General features: G+C 41.0%; 2 protein-coding genes across 2 annotated transcripts in view; one reads left to right on the top strand and one right to left on the bottom strand.

Moving 5' to 3' along the window:
• LOC111874824 overlaps positions 1 to 4,635 on the bottom strand; it is a 65,358-nt gene extending 60,723 nt beyond the window's left edge. The window contains exon 1 of the mRNA XM_023870654.2: positions 4,544 to 4,635. The gene's annotated coding sequence lies outside the window, so the exon portion shown is untranslated. The remainder of the gene's footprint in view (positions 1 to 4,543) is intronic.
• On the top strand, positions 1,861 to 9,545 carry LOC111874825. Its single transcript, XM_023870656.2, has 4 exons — positions 1,861 to 2,375; positions 5,157 to 5,258; positions 6,462 to 6,575; positions 8,193 to 9,545. Coding segments are annotated over exons 1-4 (318 nt in total). The 5' UTR covers positions 1,861 to 2,275; the 3' UTR covers positions 8,195 to 9,545.
• The last annotated feature ends 5,798 nt before the right edge of the window (positions 9,546 to 15,343 follow it).

Genomic DNA, 15,343 nt, shown 5'->3' with positions numbered 1-15,343 from the left:
CCCGGCCTGTTACAGGTGTGGCTTTAGCTTTAATATATATACGTTTAGAAGCCGCTACCAAGGAACGGCTGGTGAAGATACAGCAGGCTGGATGCTGTGGTGATAAGTGAATTGTGGACTTATTGTGTTTTCCGATGTATATGTATATCACGTAGTATGTGTGACTATAGATGGGGTTTGTATGGGAGAATAAATTTATTGAACACTTATACACACGACTCGAACTATAGGCAATTACAGCGCCACCGCTAATCTCCAAAATTTACATATCACCACAGCATCCAGCTTGCTGTATCTTCACCAGCCGTTCCCTGACAGCGGCTTCTAACTGTGGAGATTCTTAAGCTTCACGCGCTCAGGTCCACTCTTCACAGCCTCCCGTGCAGAACTCAACTAATAACTCACAGTCAAAGTTACATTGCGATTGACGGTCAGTCAGTCAGTAATGGGGCTCATGACCAGATACGTATTAATTACTACTATTTGACGGTTACGGTCTTATTTTTGTGGGACGCCCTCTCTGACGAGAGGACGGTTCTGTCTTTCGCACATGCTGCTGGCCCTTGCTAGCGCGGTCTTTTTCGGGTTCGAGTCTGTTGGGACTCGAGACCATATTTTACTGTCTCCTACGACTCGCAGGGTAACGGTGGAGGTATTCGACCCCGCCTCGACACGGGTGAACTAACAACTAACTTTGTCCCTTGTGTATAACATCTCGGCACGGACCACACAGAAAACAATTCTATTGTTTCGTCCAACCGTTGCATTATTAAGAATCTGCTGCCTAGCAACGGGAACGTGTTTACCGAGCCGTTGCCCAGAAACGGTCGCTGTTTACAGAGTCACAGCTTAGCAACGAGTCTACATGCTACAGTATATACAGAAATTGTTACAGCAAGTACCATGTTAACTGGGTCTCTTGTCACCATGGCATGGCGCGTCCTCAGGTTGCGGATAATGCAGATAGTCTACACATATGAAGGGCAGCTACAGAAGTTATGAACAGCAATATGTGCCTTCGAAACGTCGGTTGACTTTCAATGGGCTACACAGTGTTATAAATATATAATCACTGCTGTAAGAACCTCACATCCTACATATGAACAACCATTTCTTTAAACGTCATTAACAGAATGACATAAACAACGAAGATGCTTAGCGGTTTCTTGGAAGTGCGAAAGAAACTTTTAAGTACTATTCACATGAATTTTGGAGTAGAAAAACATTGTTCATAGCCTGCTTTGGTTATGAAAACAAACCAGCGCAAATGTATCATAGGAGGCGTACAAGCGGCCTGTTTCTAGTCCAACATAATTCTAGAAATATCCAGAATTCTGACAATCACCAAATATATTCATACGTTAAACACTTGATTTCTTTTGTTGCTAGTGGGGTGGGATTACGTCCCTTGTACTGCGGCCACTTCTGGCCTGTTGTACCAGGCCCAGAAGACAGGTGAGTGTGATTGTGGAGCAATTGGTGGAATGAAGATTGGCAGGGGAAACCGAAGTACTCGGAGAAAACCTGCCCCAGCGCCACTTTGTCCACCACAAATCCCACTTGACCAGACCCGGGATCGAACCCGGGCCGCCGCGATGGGAAGCCAGCGACTAAACGCTTGAGATATGGCGCGGCCTTAAACACTTGATTCGTATGAGGTGGATCTTCGGTTCGAATTTCGATCTGGAGACTGGCAATTCTGACAGGTATTCTGATGCAATGCTTCATTCCATACAGGGAAACGATGGGGCAGTTCTTAGGCCACATTCTTTACAATTTAACATAGCCATCCGACCATTCTACGCTACATAACCCAAATAGTTAAAACAGCGTAGCTAAATAACCGAAGTTTTCGTAAGCTCCGTGTTCAGTCTATAAAGCATCATTATACCGTATCTTCAGTGATACAAAACTAATGCCACATCAAGGCCTATGTCATCAGAGTTACGTGTTATTTTTTGGAAACGAATTATCTCGAAAAAGAGGTTACAGAAAAATGTATCTTGCGAGGTGTAAATTGCAGATGATTAAGGCGACTATGGAAGTGAAAAACAGTCCGGCCGAGCACTGTTATACACGTATACACACACACGCAGACCCGTCAACATGCAACGTGAATATGTCTTTGAGCTAAACAGGACTGCCTGCGTAGAACGGACTTAGAAGACATGACCAGGCAGTCTCTCCTGAACCATCTCCACTTCTACATTGAAGTTCACACGCTCTGCAAAAACTGTAACAGATCTATGCTTACAGTGTTTTTGGTATACTGATCATGACTCGACATCCAAGCACCACTGTATTATTTCTAAGCGTGTCTTTGTTCGCCATCTGTGTTGTCTCTGCCGAACCTCGAACCACTGCTTCATTAACATGTAAGTACTCCATGTGTTTATTAATATTAGCATATCATATATTGCAACGTGTGAGGCTACCTGTTTTTATGAAAGTAAATAAATCAGTTTTCTACGATCTCATATATATGATGTCTCATACCGAGTGGTTACTAAAGAAAGTAACCACTCTGAAAGCGTGGGTGTAGATTGAAGGATGGTGTTCAAATGATTTTTAAAAAAATAAGATACGAGGGTGTGGACTCTATTCGTCTGGCTTACAAGAGGAACGTGCGAATAATTCTCGTGAAAATGATAATGCAAGTTTGATTTTAGTAAACGATACGAAATTTCTTGACTAGATGAGTGACTATCAGCTTAATATGAAATATATTTCATTTAGTTCGTAATTGAGATCTAAAACTCTTAGTTGAAAATATTCCCGCTGTTGTGTGAAAAGAAATACATGGCAAAATAATTCCGTATTGTAGGTCTATGCAATGCCGATTACAGTGGCCGTACGGTCTAAGGCATGAACTGTCTTCGCTCGCTCGAACGCTGGGATCTTGGGTTCGATATCCCACTCAAGGTATTGATGTCTGTGCGTTTATTCTGTGTTTGTATTGTTTTGTGTGTAGGTAGCTGCCTTGCGACGGGCTGATCCCCCGTCTAAGGTGTCCTAACGACTGTGTATGGAATTAAGAAACCGAAAAAGCGGCCAAGGTCCAACAAAAGGGCTGTAGAGTCACAGACGGATAGGTCTATGCAACATAATTTAGCTTTGTAGTAGCGGATTTCAATCTGCAATAAACGAACACTAAAGACGAGTATCACGAAGAAAGAATATGGAGTACATCTTTTAATCTCTTTGGAGCTGGCAAGGTGTAGCATCACGTACTTAACCGAGTTGTCGCGGTGCTGCAAATCTTTGTAAGAACAGCTATTCGGGGGCGGGGTAGGACGCTGAACTCTGGCGGTCGCTTGGCTCCGTGCCTATGCATAACCTGTTTGTTCCTTTCCGTGTTAACTTGTGGTTACTTCATGCCTCGTTCTGTGTCAACGTACAGCGGATCTTAATGTTTTGCATGTTCTCTACACGAAGTGTGCACAGAGGATAAGACCTTATTTCCACAAAAACTATCTAACGTGAGCTTTACAAGTCCAAAATCCACGGTAGGGCTGCAACTGCTAAACCTCTGATTACTGAAAGTAATGCTCATATGCATAAACGATGGGGGCACGACCATAAAACCTGGACATTAGACAACTGGAAACGCGAGCGTGATATGGTCAGATGAGTCGTCCTTCGCGCTGTTCCCTACATCAGGAAGAGTTTACGTTTCGGCAACACCCAAGGAAGCCCACAGTCCGGAATGCCTGGTTCCAACAGTGAAGCACGGAAAGAGTTCTGTGGTACAGTATTCTGTTGGTCCCATTATTACCCTTCATGGCCAAATTACTGTAAGGGAGTACAGCAGGAGGACAGGTTGGGTAATCAGGTGCATTCCAATGATCCAGATTCCATTTCCGAACAACGATGCAGTTTTCTGTGACGTCAGTGCCACATTCACACAGATGTAACTGCTCAGTCATTGTTTGAAGAGCATGAAAGTGAACTTCAGCATCTTCCCTGGCCAACACAATCACCAGATTTCAACATCACTGAACGTGGTCAGTTTTGGAGACAAGAGTGAGGAACAGATTCCCACCTCCAACATCTCTAAAGTAACCTGAAGACGTCCTTCAAGAAGAACAGTATAAAATTCTGCTAGACTGTTCGAAACTTGTACGAGTCCATTCCAAGGAAGACTTCGGATGTATTGAAGGCAAAAGGTGGTCCAACAGCATGTTGTCACGTGCATGTGTGACTAAGACGTGGGGTTGGATTGGTGAATCGGTTTATTGGATCTTCACTAGTCGTCACTACAATTAGTTATTACGCTTTCAGGGCAACGAACCCCGGACCTCTGGATCTGTAGGCAGGAACTCTGTCCACTAGACCACAGAGGTGGTCTAACCCTACATTATATGTAAATCAAACTGAACGTATGTCACATTTCTCTGGGTTCATCGCACAACATAAGGCAAATGTTAATACTCGTACATGCACTCACTCACTCAGTATATCTCACTACTGTCAACGAATAAAACTTTTGTTTGTCAATAATAAGTGTAGCTCATAGCCATAGTAAATGAATGTTACCACTTACCTGGACACCGGTTATCTTCGCCAGTGTTTCTCTTGGCTTTCATCAGTCTGTCCATGTGAATGCTGGGATAGTACCTCGGAACAGGCCACGATCGCATTCTTCCATGACCTTGCCAACTTCCCACATCAAGTGATGTTATACTAGTATAACCACCGCAGTTGAAACAGTGTTGTTAAAGAACCTAGAAATAAGAAAAAATAATACTAGTACAATGAATTTATTTATGGTTTATTAATTGTGTTATCGGTATTTCAGACTACATAGGGTCGAATGACAGGTTCATTGGCATATAATGGTTTTAACAGGTTTTAGAAGGAAGAGGTCTGAGGTACTATTCTGCGATTGGCATGAATGAGCTGATAAAAACCATAAAAAACCTCATTCGGGATAGTCGGTATACCTGCCGAGATTGGAACAAGCACTTGCTGAACACAAGCCACCTCGCATTACTGCTTGAGTCAGTTTCCACGGTGACAAAAGCGTTTAAACAATGCAAACTAGCAAGGAAGGCAGCAGTTGGAACACACAGTCATATCGAATACGCGTTTAGATCTTGTGTTTATCAGTTGAACAAAACTGAAATGTTAACTCGTCATCGTGTCCTATTTTGCAGCGGAACGCAGGCGTTATGACTGCCCGCTCTGCGACTCCTCTGTCTTCAGCTACTGCAGTGACAAGCTTCTGCACGACGCGTGTTGCTGCCTCAGACCCTACGGTAACTTTTTATGAGAGCCCTAAAATGCGATTTGTTACATACACGCATTTCTTAGTAAAAGGTAAAGTTGTCCCTGTATTTAACCAAATAAGTAATTAAGCACTACGCCACGAATACATATGGGGGAGTGGATGTATAGCTTCACTATTTTTGACGTCTTCACTAGATGTTGAGTCGTCAGCTTCACGCCACGACCGCTTTACCCCCCGGGGGAAAAGCCCCTGGTATCCATTGTATAGGATGCTGGGTGGGACACAGAGTAGGTCTGGGCGCTGCGGAGTAGGATTTTTTCCCCATCCTGGAAATCGAAACCCACCCGTCTAGCCCGTAGTCCGTCGCTATACCGACTGAGATATTCTCGTATTTCTTAGTAAGGTGAAAACAAATTAAAACTAGTAGCACGTACCTCTAAGTTCCACAGATTATACTGTAGGCTGTTACAACACGCGAGAGCGTTCTTAAATTACACTAATAAGCAAACCATGTAACTGACCAACCAGACAACTTCATGGAGTAGAGTTCGTATGGAGCCGATAATCGGTCAGGTGGTGAAGGCATTTCCTAAATTTAAATTGAACCCGATTGTTCATTACCATGTTCAGACGAGCCTGCTAGTGGAGCGTATCATGATCCAGTTGAATCCAACTAACGCCAGATTTCATTAAGATGCATTTCAATAATATCCTTCCACCAATGCCTACAGCTCCAAAGCAGTATCTCCCATTAGGTTTTCCAACGTAAATGACGTACGAATTTCTCACAGCTCCAATGTGTGCTAAATGTTCCGACCATATTATACTCTTTGATTTAATCACCATAATAATATCTGGTGCAATACAAATTATGAAACTCCTTATTATACAATTCTCTGCTGTCTTCTGTTATTCTTCCCTCCTAGGCCCCCTCAGATGTCCTTTAGGTTGAGGGAACAAACTAGTTAATCACAAGGTGACAGCGTTAGTATGATCATATATCGCCACACGAACTTTCAAGACCTTACAGTGGTCTTGCTGTTGACGTTGCAACCTCAGAAGTTGGTATGGAAAGCATTATGGCGGGGTGAACACTGAATCGGACGCTTTTCATCTCGATAGTTATGAAGACAGGTAAACTAATGTATTATCAGAACAGACTGTTTGCTTTAGACCTCCAAGAAGCAACAGCCGGAGTGAACTATAACATTATTTTTTCTTGCGCTTTCAGAACTGCCCTACCAGTGTAATTACGCAGACTGCTCTTTCCTCCACGCCAACTCGTGTCGAGAGCACAAACTCATCACAGCCTGCTGTTGCAGTAAGGTCATCTTCCATTACAAGTGTGAGCATCAATTTCTTCTGAGATGGGTTTGCCATCTGGTGGAGACTGCTCTTCCCCAAGAAGTGCGCCTGCGTTTCTGGTGACCCTCCTCTTCTCACCTCCTCCTCCTTCTGCTTCTACCCGCTACTGAGTAGGCACAAACCGTTTCGATTTCAAGGCTATTGCTTGAACGGTCAGAGCGCTCTGTTCTGTAACGAACTGCAAGATAAAGCTATCCCTGTGATAGGCCGTGCAGGCCTATCGGGATGTGAGACGTCGAGACTCTCACATTTTCTCTAGAGAATCGGCTCACAGATGGCAGTATGGTTGTCAGCCTTACGCGCCGACCGCCCTTCCCCCCTTCCCCGGAAGATTCCTAGTACTCATTTCTGTTAGAGTCGACACCAGGGCCATCGTGCGGCTGGAAGAATTAGGTAAATTGAAAACATTCACCTCATTTGAACTCGAACCCGGGACCTTTTGACTTTTAGCACAGTGCGTCAACCAACTATGCTACCGTGTGCCCCCAGAGAACTGCAAATTTCGATAATCTGTCATTGTCCAGTGTTAGAATGAGTAAATCTAGAAGGCAAAGGTGCGCAGGTCTACAACAATTTAGTCGGAAAACCGGATTGTAAGTCAAAAGTTAGACAGAATATTTAGATGGTAAAACTAATCTGAAAGACGTAGAGAGTGATAATAGAGGACTGGACTGAACTGGCTACAGGGTCCATTGGCGTGATTAACCTTCGAGTTCCACAACAGTAGGGAATTTCTATTACAGGAGAATCATTATCTCTTGCCCTAAGCAAATGAGAGTACTTTCAATTTCTATCCACTTAATGAATGGGGTTCCCCCGCAGCTTCTCTAGATCCTCAAGTAGTTGAATGTAATTATTGTAATCTTGTTACCATAATCCTGCGAAAGCTGGTAACAGCTATCACAGGGAAGAAGCCTTCTCAGTTGTGCCCAATCGATACAGCCGGAGGGGACAAGCTCTATCGACTGGGCCCAACTGAGTAGGCTTTTTACCTGAGGCACGGACGCAGAGCCCCGTCTCCGAAACGTTTTAAATAAAAAACAGGACGATGAATAATGTCCAAAAAGTCAATTCGTTCTTCCATATTTCCTGTTCTCCCACTTGGAGCACAGGGCATCCGTGAAACCCTTCGTTTCCCTTCAGTTTCTTAGCCTTAAAGACAGTCGACACGACTCCTTTGACGGGGTATCAGCCAGTCGCAAGGCTACTACCTGCATAGGATATCACAAACATAGAATAAACGTAAATATCCATGTCTCGAGTGGAATTCAAACCCCTGACCCCAGTGTTTGAGGGCGAAGGCAGTTCATGACTTACACCGCAAGGGTACTGTGATCGGCCTAGAAAGTCAGTAATTGTATATACATGTATAATTGTATATACCAATGTCACGAACTTTTAAATCTTACTAACAGGAAACCTATTTAATTAGTAAACTTTTACATTTTTATTATATCAGTCAGTCGCTTGCAGAACATCAGCACTGAGCAGACGTTTGTTTGTCCTTCCGTATCAGAATTAAATGACATAATTACAGTTTTTGCGATTTTACCTCAGAACTTACGATGCTAATAAATAATTTTCTTTTTATTTCCAGAATGGAACAACATGCGATTCTCTGCGGGTGAACTGATTTTCAAAGAAACGAAGATGCGAATTTGTGTTGATATCCATTTGTCGCATACAGACGGGCAGAACAACAAACACATTACACACCGTAAAATTCTAGAAATACTCCGAACGTATCACACTTGTAATTCTGTATCACCATTCACGAATCTACCCTCTCTCACAGAATATTTTAGAACTCATATAACCAAGTTGTTGATTTTATTTATTAGAATAAATCATGATATATACGTGCTTTGAATGCATAGATTCACTCGCCCAAACGTTCTCATGGTGTAGTGATTAATTAATTGAGCACATTGATAATTTACTTTACTTTTACGAGTACGTCCTACTGACATTTCTTAGAAACTGTGAAAACCGTTAAATTAATAGGAACGACTAAAGGCTCTGCTTTCAGACCTAGCCTTTGGGTTGTGTGTGAGAAGTACGGAAAGAAGTATCGAGGTAGTGTATTATGGAAGGAAAGGATCAAGGGTGACGCACTGTAACTAACGTAAAGTTAAGCTATCTCTGTATTTAATTATGCAACTACGCACCACACCATGAAGGAATATGAGGAGTGAATGTATAGCTCCAACATCTGATCTCGGTACTATATGGAGGTGAGTGATCAGCTTCACGTCTCTGACGCTTTAACCCCAGGGATAAGGCCTCCGATACACTTTGGGCAGGACCCATATCCGGTCTGGACACTGTGGAGAGGAGAATAATCTTTTTACTCTTGCTGGGAAATCTTAACTCCGACTGCCCAGCCCACAGCCTTATATCGCTGTACCGACTGAGCTATGCCGGCTTCTCACACTATAACAAAGGCCCTATTATGATCCAACAATACCGTACAATCCTTAACTCAGTTACCGAATGCGACTAGAGTCACAGTGCATTTTGTTGAGAACGGCCAGGTCCAAAAGCCCGGGCACTAAAAATCCATCAAACTGGTTAGTTGTACGGTACAATTCATCCTCTGTTAAAGTTTCGTTCCAGCGGGTTTTATTTTCTTATTCCACACTACAAATCTTTCAGAACCTACATCAACGGCTCTAGACCCTCACTATCTTCATTCACGTTAATCAGGTCCAACAATGAATGCAACAAAGGCAGTAGTTTTTAACTGAAAAAAAAAATGTGGCGACGGTAAATTGTTGCTTGAAGACAGCTTTCCTAATGTACGAGGAAATTATGTCTTCTACTGTAACGTCATAGAAGTCCCAATCAAAAGCTGACGTCGTTTTATGCGTTATTACATAAACAGTATCATGTTAACGATGTACAACAAAAGCATTTATATTTCATTAAAAAATGTTGTTGTATAAAGTGTGACATACGCGCCATAGCTCAAGCTTAGTCGCTGGCTTCCCACCGCGGCGGCCCGGGTTCGATCCCGGGTCTGGTCAAGTGGGATTTGTGGTGGACAAAGTGACGCTTGGCCAGGTTTTGTCCGAGTACTTCGGTTTCCCCTGCCAATCTTCATTCCACCAATTGCTCCACAATCACCCTCATCCATCATCTGGGGCTGGTACAATAGGCCAGAAGTGGCCGCAGTACAAGGGGCTTAGTCCCACCCCACGAGCCATAAAAAAAAGAAAAAAAAAACACGTGCTTTGGGACTTCTGTACAGAAGAAAATAACTGTGAGAACTCTGATCATCCAACATGATGGTCTGCAACGATGTTTTATAACGAAGTTAAAGATCATATTATTATAATGACTGTTTCTTTCTAAAAAAATCTTTACATACCGGTGCCTTTATTAATCACCATATGTCATCACGAAACTACGCAATTAAAGGCAATGGTTTCGGCACTTTCGGCCTCCATCGTCGGTCTGTCATTTTCTTATTGGATTACAGTACTTGATTTGATTAATTTATTAATGGTCGATAACAAAGAGTACGACTTCCAGTACCGGTAGGTAACATGACCGAAACCGCATTTCATAAAATTGATTAAGAAGTTATTAACGAACACGGCAAACACATACGAAAGCTAAACTACATTCGATAGTCCACCACTCAGATAATTAAAGGCACTTTCGCAACAAAACACATTACAAGTAAAATACGGCATGAAACACCTGTTGTCACTGCATGTCGATCTGATCCCTATCGAACGCTATCGAACACGGGTTGTGCGGCAATTTCCGGTTTTAATACAATTATGGCATATAATACTGATAGAGCCATCTTTACGAATATCCAGCGAACTAGTTTCAGTAAATGGGGAATGTGAATACGAACATACCGTTGCGATCGAAATTTACCCAAATATGAAATTCGAAGGAATGATGAGAATATGTATTGACCTGAGGACAATTACATTAGCTACCTTTCATTTATTATTGTCAAGGTAATTAAATCAACAGGCGTGAGGCCGGAGGACAAGGTGAAAATTAACATCTAGTAAACCTATATTACAACTTCTCTGTATAATATTGTCAATAATGCAACAGATTGTTCCAATTTCTTCCACTTACACTTTTAACACAACATGTTTCGGCCCTAGATAGCCATCTTCAGGTGTCTTAATATATTAAAACTGCTACACTGCATTAATATGCGCTAAAATAACAAGCTGTTGTCCACATAATATGAAAAATAAAAATTTATATTAAAATATTTTCATTACTTATTGTAAAATTCTATTCCACCTCGCAAGGGGTGTCATCCACTTGTTTTGAACTATATGTTTATCACCAGGTGTTTTATTGCAGCAGCTTGTTTTTTTATGTTCATTAGCCCCTTGTTCTGTTACTTCTGCAATCTGCAATGGCCCTTGCTTGTGCATTGTTCCCCCTAGCAGCGTGTGGTGTTGTCTTCACTAGGCACTTCACTCTTGATTTCTAGTAAAATTTTGAGGACTGATGCACTAAAACCCCAGGGACACCTAATGCTTTCTCACAAAGCCATTGCAAAATAGTATCCTTGTGCATATGAGATTTCTCTTTTAATTGGTATCAGCAATGGATCAGTTTTGTTTTACTGATCCAGCTAAAAGAGAATCTATGGGAGCTTACTATTCCCAGTATTTTCTCTTCATGTGGCAAGAGCCAAAAGCTCAATATTAAGTTCAGTTACATCAAAATGGTGGACCATGGGAAGGTTGTTATTGTTTATGCTGAAGGAAATTATTAGTTAATTGCAGAAAATGATTCTGATCTGAATTCAAAATAGCTATGACAGCAACTGCAAATCACAAGTTTGCAGTGATGATACTGTCAGCAAGTGTTTTACTTACTGATAAACGTCATTAAAAACACACAGGCTATGATTAAGTCATTTTAATAAGACAATGACTGCGCAAATTTAAATTGTATCAAATGTTGCTGCTTGCCTTGTGCCCCCCCACTAGTGACCTTCCTGGCCTCTGCCCATGTAGGCAGAGGTGCAAAATCAATTTGTGAGGCAGGGAGACCCATAGGGTACATTTTGTTACCCAAAATTAGGGCTATACTGAGAATGGACTCCTGAAATTCGGACCCCTCTGAATGAGAGTCCATTGTCTTACCCCAAGATCATCAGGTCCTCTACAGCAGCAAGTGTTCCCTGAAAATTTCTCTGCACTGTAGACTGTGTTTGTGTGTGTGTATGAGCACACATGGAAAGATGTCATTTAAAAATGTTTAGGAATTGGCAACCAGCTAGCCAATTTCTAAACATTAAATGCTAGCAATCTGACATGTGATGCAGGATTTATTATTTGTTCTTGGAAGTTCATGTCTCAGTCAATATAAGGGTCTTGTGATAGATTAATGGGAGAGACTTGCTTAGGCAATATCGGTTACGACAGTTAAATGAAGTTTTGCACAAAAAGCGAACTAAATCTGATTGACTGCCAAGGTAATGTTGAATCCTGTAGTCATGAGACCTAACATGCACCACCTCAACAGTGTTGCCACTTGCTGGACAAATAATTCTGGTTACTTAACCATCAGATCTTATATATATATGTAGAAACAATGTCACTCAAGCATTAATATTAAAAAATATGGCTGCAAAATGGCTCAATTATATGGGCAGTTTGATGAAGTTCTGTAACAATGAAAAGTATGAACACAGTTTGTTAAAAGTATAAACAGTTTCTCACTATTGATACATTTAAAGAAGTTCCACAGCAAAATTAATTTAACACATTGAAATTCACGCAAAATACATCTTGCAGAAACTATGTTTTTCAATGAAATATTATGAGACAGTTCCAGTAAATAAAGCAAGACTCCAAATTATTTGAGTTGAGTGGGAAATGAATTTGCCTGGATAATTGGAAACATGGGTTAAACAGCAGAAGGATTATGTAACTAACTTGTGAACTGGGATTAATAAAGGTAAGGTAAACTATGTATATCACAGATAAGAAATATTATATTAGAAGCCTATTTTTCTAACGGATCTATAGATTCACGTTCTCTTGACCTTGGTGTTAACTGGAGGTCAGTAGTCAGCTTCACGCTCCGGCCGCTCTATCCACAGTTCCTATTGGAAAGAAGGGTCGGTGGTCCCTGTAACTAGCCTGGACAACATCAAGAAGAGAAAATTCTTGACCCTACCAGGGTTCAAACTCTTCTGACCTCTCTGTAGTCCAGCCCATAGCCAGTCACTATACTGACTGCACTACCCCAACTTCAGTATATCCTTATTACTTACTTACTTACTTACTCACTCATGGAGCTGAGCCCTTCTGCAGCTACTCAAGAATTTCCCAGCATTTCATGGAACCCGAAGGTTCATTACCGTGTTCACAAGAGCCCTCCACTGGTCCCTATCCTGATCCAGATCAATCCAATCAATTCCATCCCATCCTATCTATCTAAGATCTATTTTAATATTGTCCACCCACCTACGCCTTGGTCTTCCCAGTGGTCTCTTTCCTTCTGGCTTTCCCACCAATATCCTATATGCATTCGTCTCCCCCATTCATGCTACATGCCCTGCCCACCTCATCCTCCCCAGTATATTCCTATTATCCACTTTAATACTGTTCTTCCACACAGGTAATGATTTTCATGTGGTCTCTTTCCATGAGGTTAATTAATTACAATTCTGTATGCATATCTTATCTCCCCACACATGCTACATGATCCACCAATTATATATGTGAAGCAGTGATTCTCAAGCTTTTAAATTTTTGAACAACAGCTACATGCAACCATCCCCTTGTGGTAAGGAGAAAATTATACAAGCTGTAGCAGGAAACATGAACACAGTCAAACCCCCTTCAAATTGTATTCCCTTGCTGAACATTAAATTTCAATTATCCAAAGTCAATAATGTCAGCACTAAATTTCCTCCACTGAAGACTTTCCTCAGTTTAGTGTTCAAACATATTTCTCCCCAGTGAAGCCTTAACATCATACACTATGACACCAACTGATTTTCTGTGACTGCAGTTTGTCAAAACACGAAATATTGTAAGCATCATTTCATCATACAACACTGCTAAAATACCAATGTTTGCTCACTCAGCAAAAGCAAAATTGTCTCTGTCCTTAAGAGTGATGAAAGGAAAACATGAGATAATTCAGGTAAAGTTTCACTCATTATTAACACTGTCACTAGATAGGTGAATTACCAGATTTACAGTCCATCAGCTTTGAACCAGTGAAAAGAATTCCTTGCATCTATTTGACACAAGGCTGGATGGCACTGGAACTGATCTGGACATGGAGGTAAACAAAAAAATCCCTGCCTCAGTTTATCCAGTTTGTAGCCAGTCATTTTGTTGATGGCCACTACAGTTCAAAGACTCTTTACACCAAATGACTGTACAAACAGTATGTCTGTATATGTAATAAGGGATGTCTTTGGTAACCCATCAATTTTGGCTTCCTCTATCAATGGCATTAGTATATGGTAACTAACTCCATGGAGACAAGTCCTTGATAAACCACAAATTGCTAACTTACTAAAGAATTTCCCAACACTTTATGGAACCCAAAGGTTCACTACAATGCTCACAAGAGCATACCACTGATTCCTATCCTTAGCCAGATCTCCAGTCCATACCACCCCATTGTATCTCTCTAAAATACATTTTAATATTATACTCCCATAGACATAATATTTGGATAATTACAAGTACATTCATTAGAAACTACATTTTTTAAGAACAGAAGAATACAAGAGATAAAATTGGAACTTAATTTTAAATGTTAATTAAAAGAAATGTTCTCAGATTTAGAGGTCAAATAGACTGTACGGGTATACAAGATACTGTAACATGACAGATGAAAACTGGAATGGTGGAACAAAAAGATGCTGCTGTTGCTACCAAATAAAAATATCTCAAGATAGTGTGGCAGGCAAGGCACTTAGGAAAAAAATTTTCAGAACATGTGAGAGAAGAAATATCATGAAAGAGTTTAGAATGCAAGCCTAAGATAAGATAAAGTGGTAAGCTCTTTGCAATACCTTAGCACCATAATATAGAAGAGGATCAAGCAACCCTAAAGTAAATTAGTAACATCTCAGGAAAGCAAGTCTAGTCTGTCAGCACTTCATGACCAACACACCATGTGAATGGGTACTGTGGTTATGCTATGGACTTGTATTTGAGAGATGCTCAGTCTGATGCATAGCTGGGACACTGGCTATTCTGATCAAGCAATTTTATGGTTTTCCTTAGTCCTGCCATGCAAATTCCAGGATAGTTATGGCCACAAATTAGGCCATGGCCACTTCTTTTGAAATTCTTTCCAATTCATCATGCATCTGTCATCCTACCATTCACCACTCTATAGTCTAGCTACTAAGGGCACTGTAAAATAACCCTCTCCCCCAAACAATACTGAATGGCAGTAGAATTCAATTCAATTTGCATTATCAGCATTAAATAAAAATTTACAACTTACTTAGAGATGATGTAATCACATGCCAAATTAATGATTAGCATTATTGTGTAGTAATGTTCAGCAGACATCCCAACACCATATAAGTTGACAGCCAATGTTAAACGGTACAAAATTTTTATGGAGCCTATTTAGTGGTATAAGATGTACAAAATGAAATGACTGACCTAGAAGCTGAACGTGAAATTGAAAATTATAATGTACAATTTGAAATTTAATTTCAGTGTTACTTGTACCAACATTTCACGCTGTTGATTATTAAATGTGATAGTGAAC

This window comes from Cryptotermes secundus, unplaced genomic scaffold (assembly GCF_002891405.2).
Source record: "Cryptotermes secundus unplaced genomic scaffold, Csec_1.0 scaffold27, whole genome shotgun sequence".
Lineage (NCBI taxonomy): Eukaryota > Metazoa > Arthropoda > Insecta > Blattodea > Kalotermitidae > Cryptotermes > Cryptotermes secundus.
Note: the sequence above shows the minus strand (reverse complement) of the source record. Positions and strands in the feature narration are given on the sequence as shown.

What these genes read in the sequence shown, in the direction of transcription:
- LOC111874825 (XM_023870656.2), top strand. Translation starts at nt 2,276, where the DNA reads ATGACTCGACATCCAAGCACCACTGTATTATTTCTAAGCGTGTCTTTG. An exon ending in AACCACTGCTTCATTAACAT is followed by an intron (nt 2,376 to 5,156) that starts GTAAGTACTCCA and finishes CCTATTTTGCAG; the next exon opens with CGGAACGCAGGCGTTATGAC. An exon ending in TTGCTGCCTCAGACCCTACG is followed by an intron (nt 5,259 to 6,461) that starts GTAACTTTTTAT and finishes TTGCGCTTTCAG; the next exon opens with AACTGCCCTACCAGTGTAAT.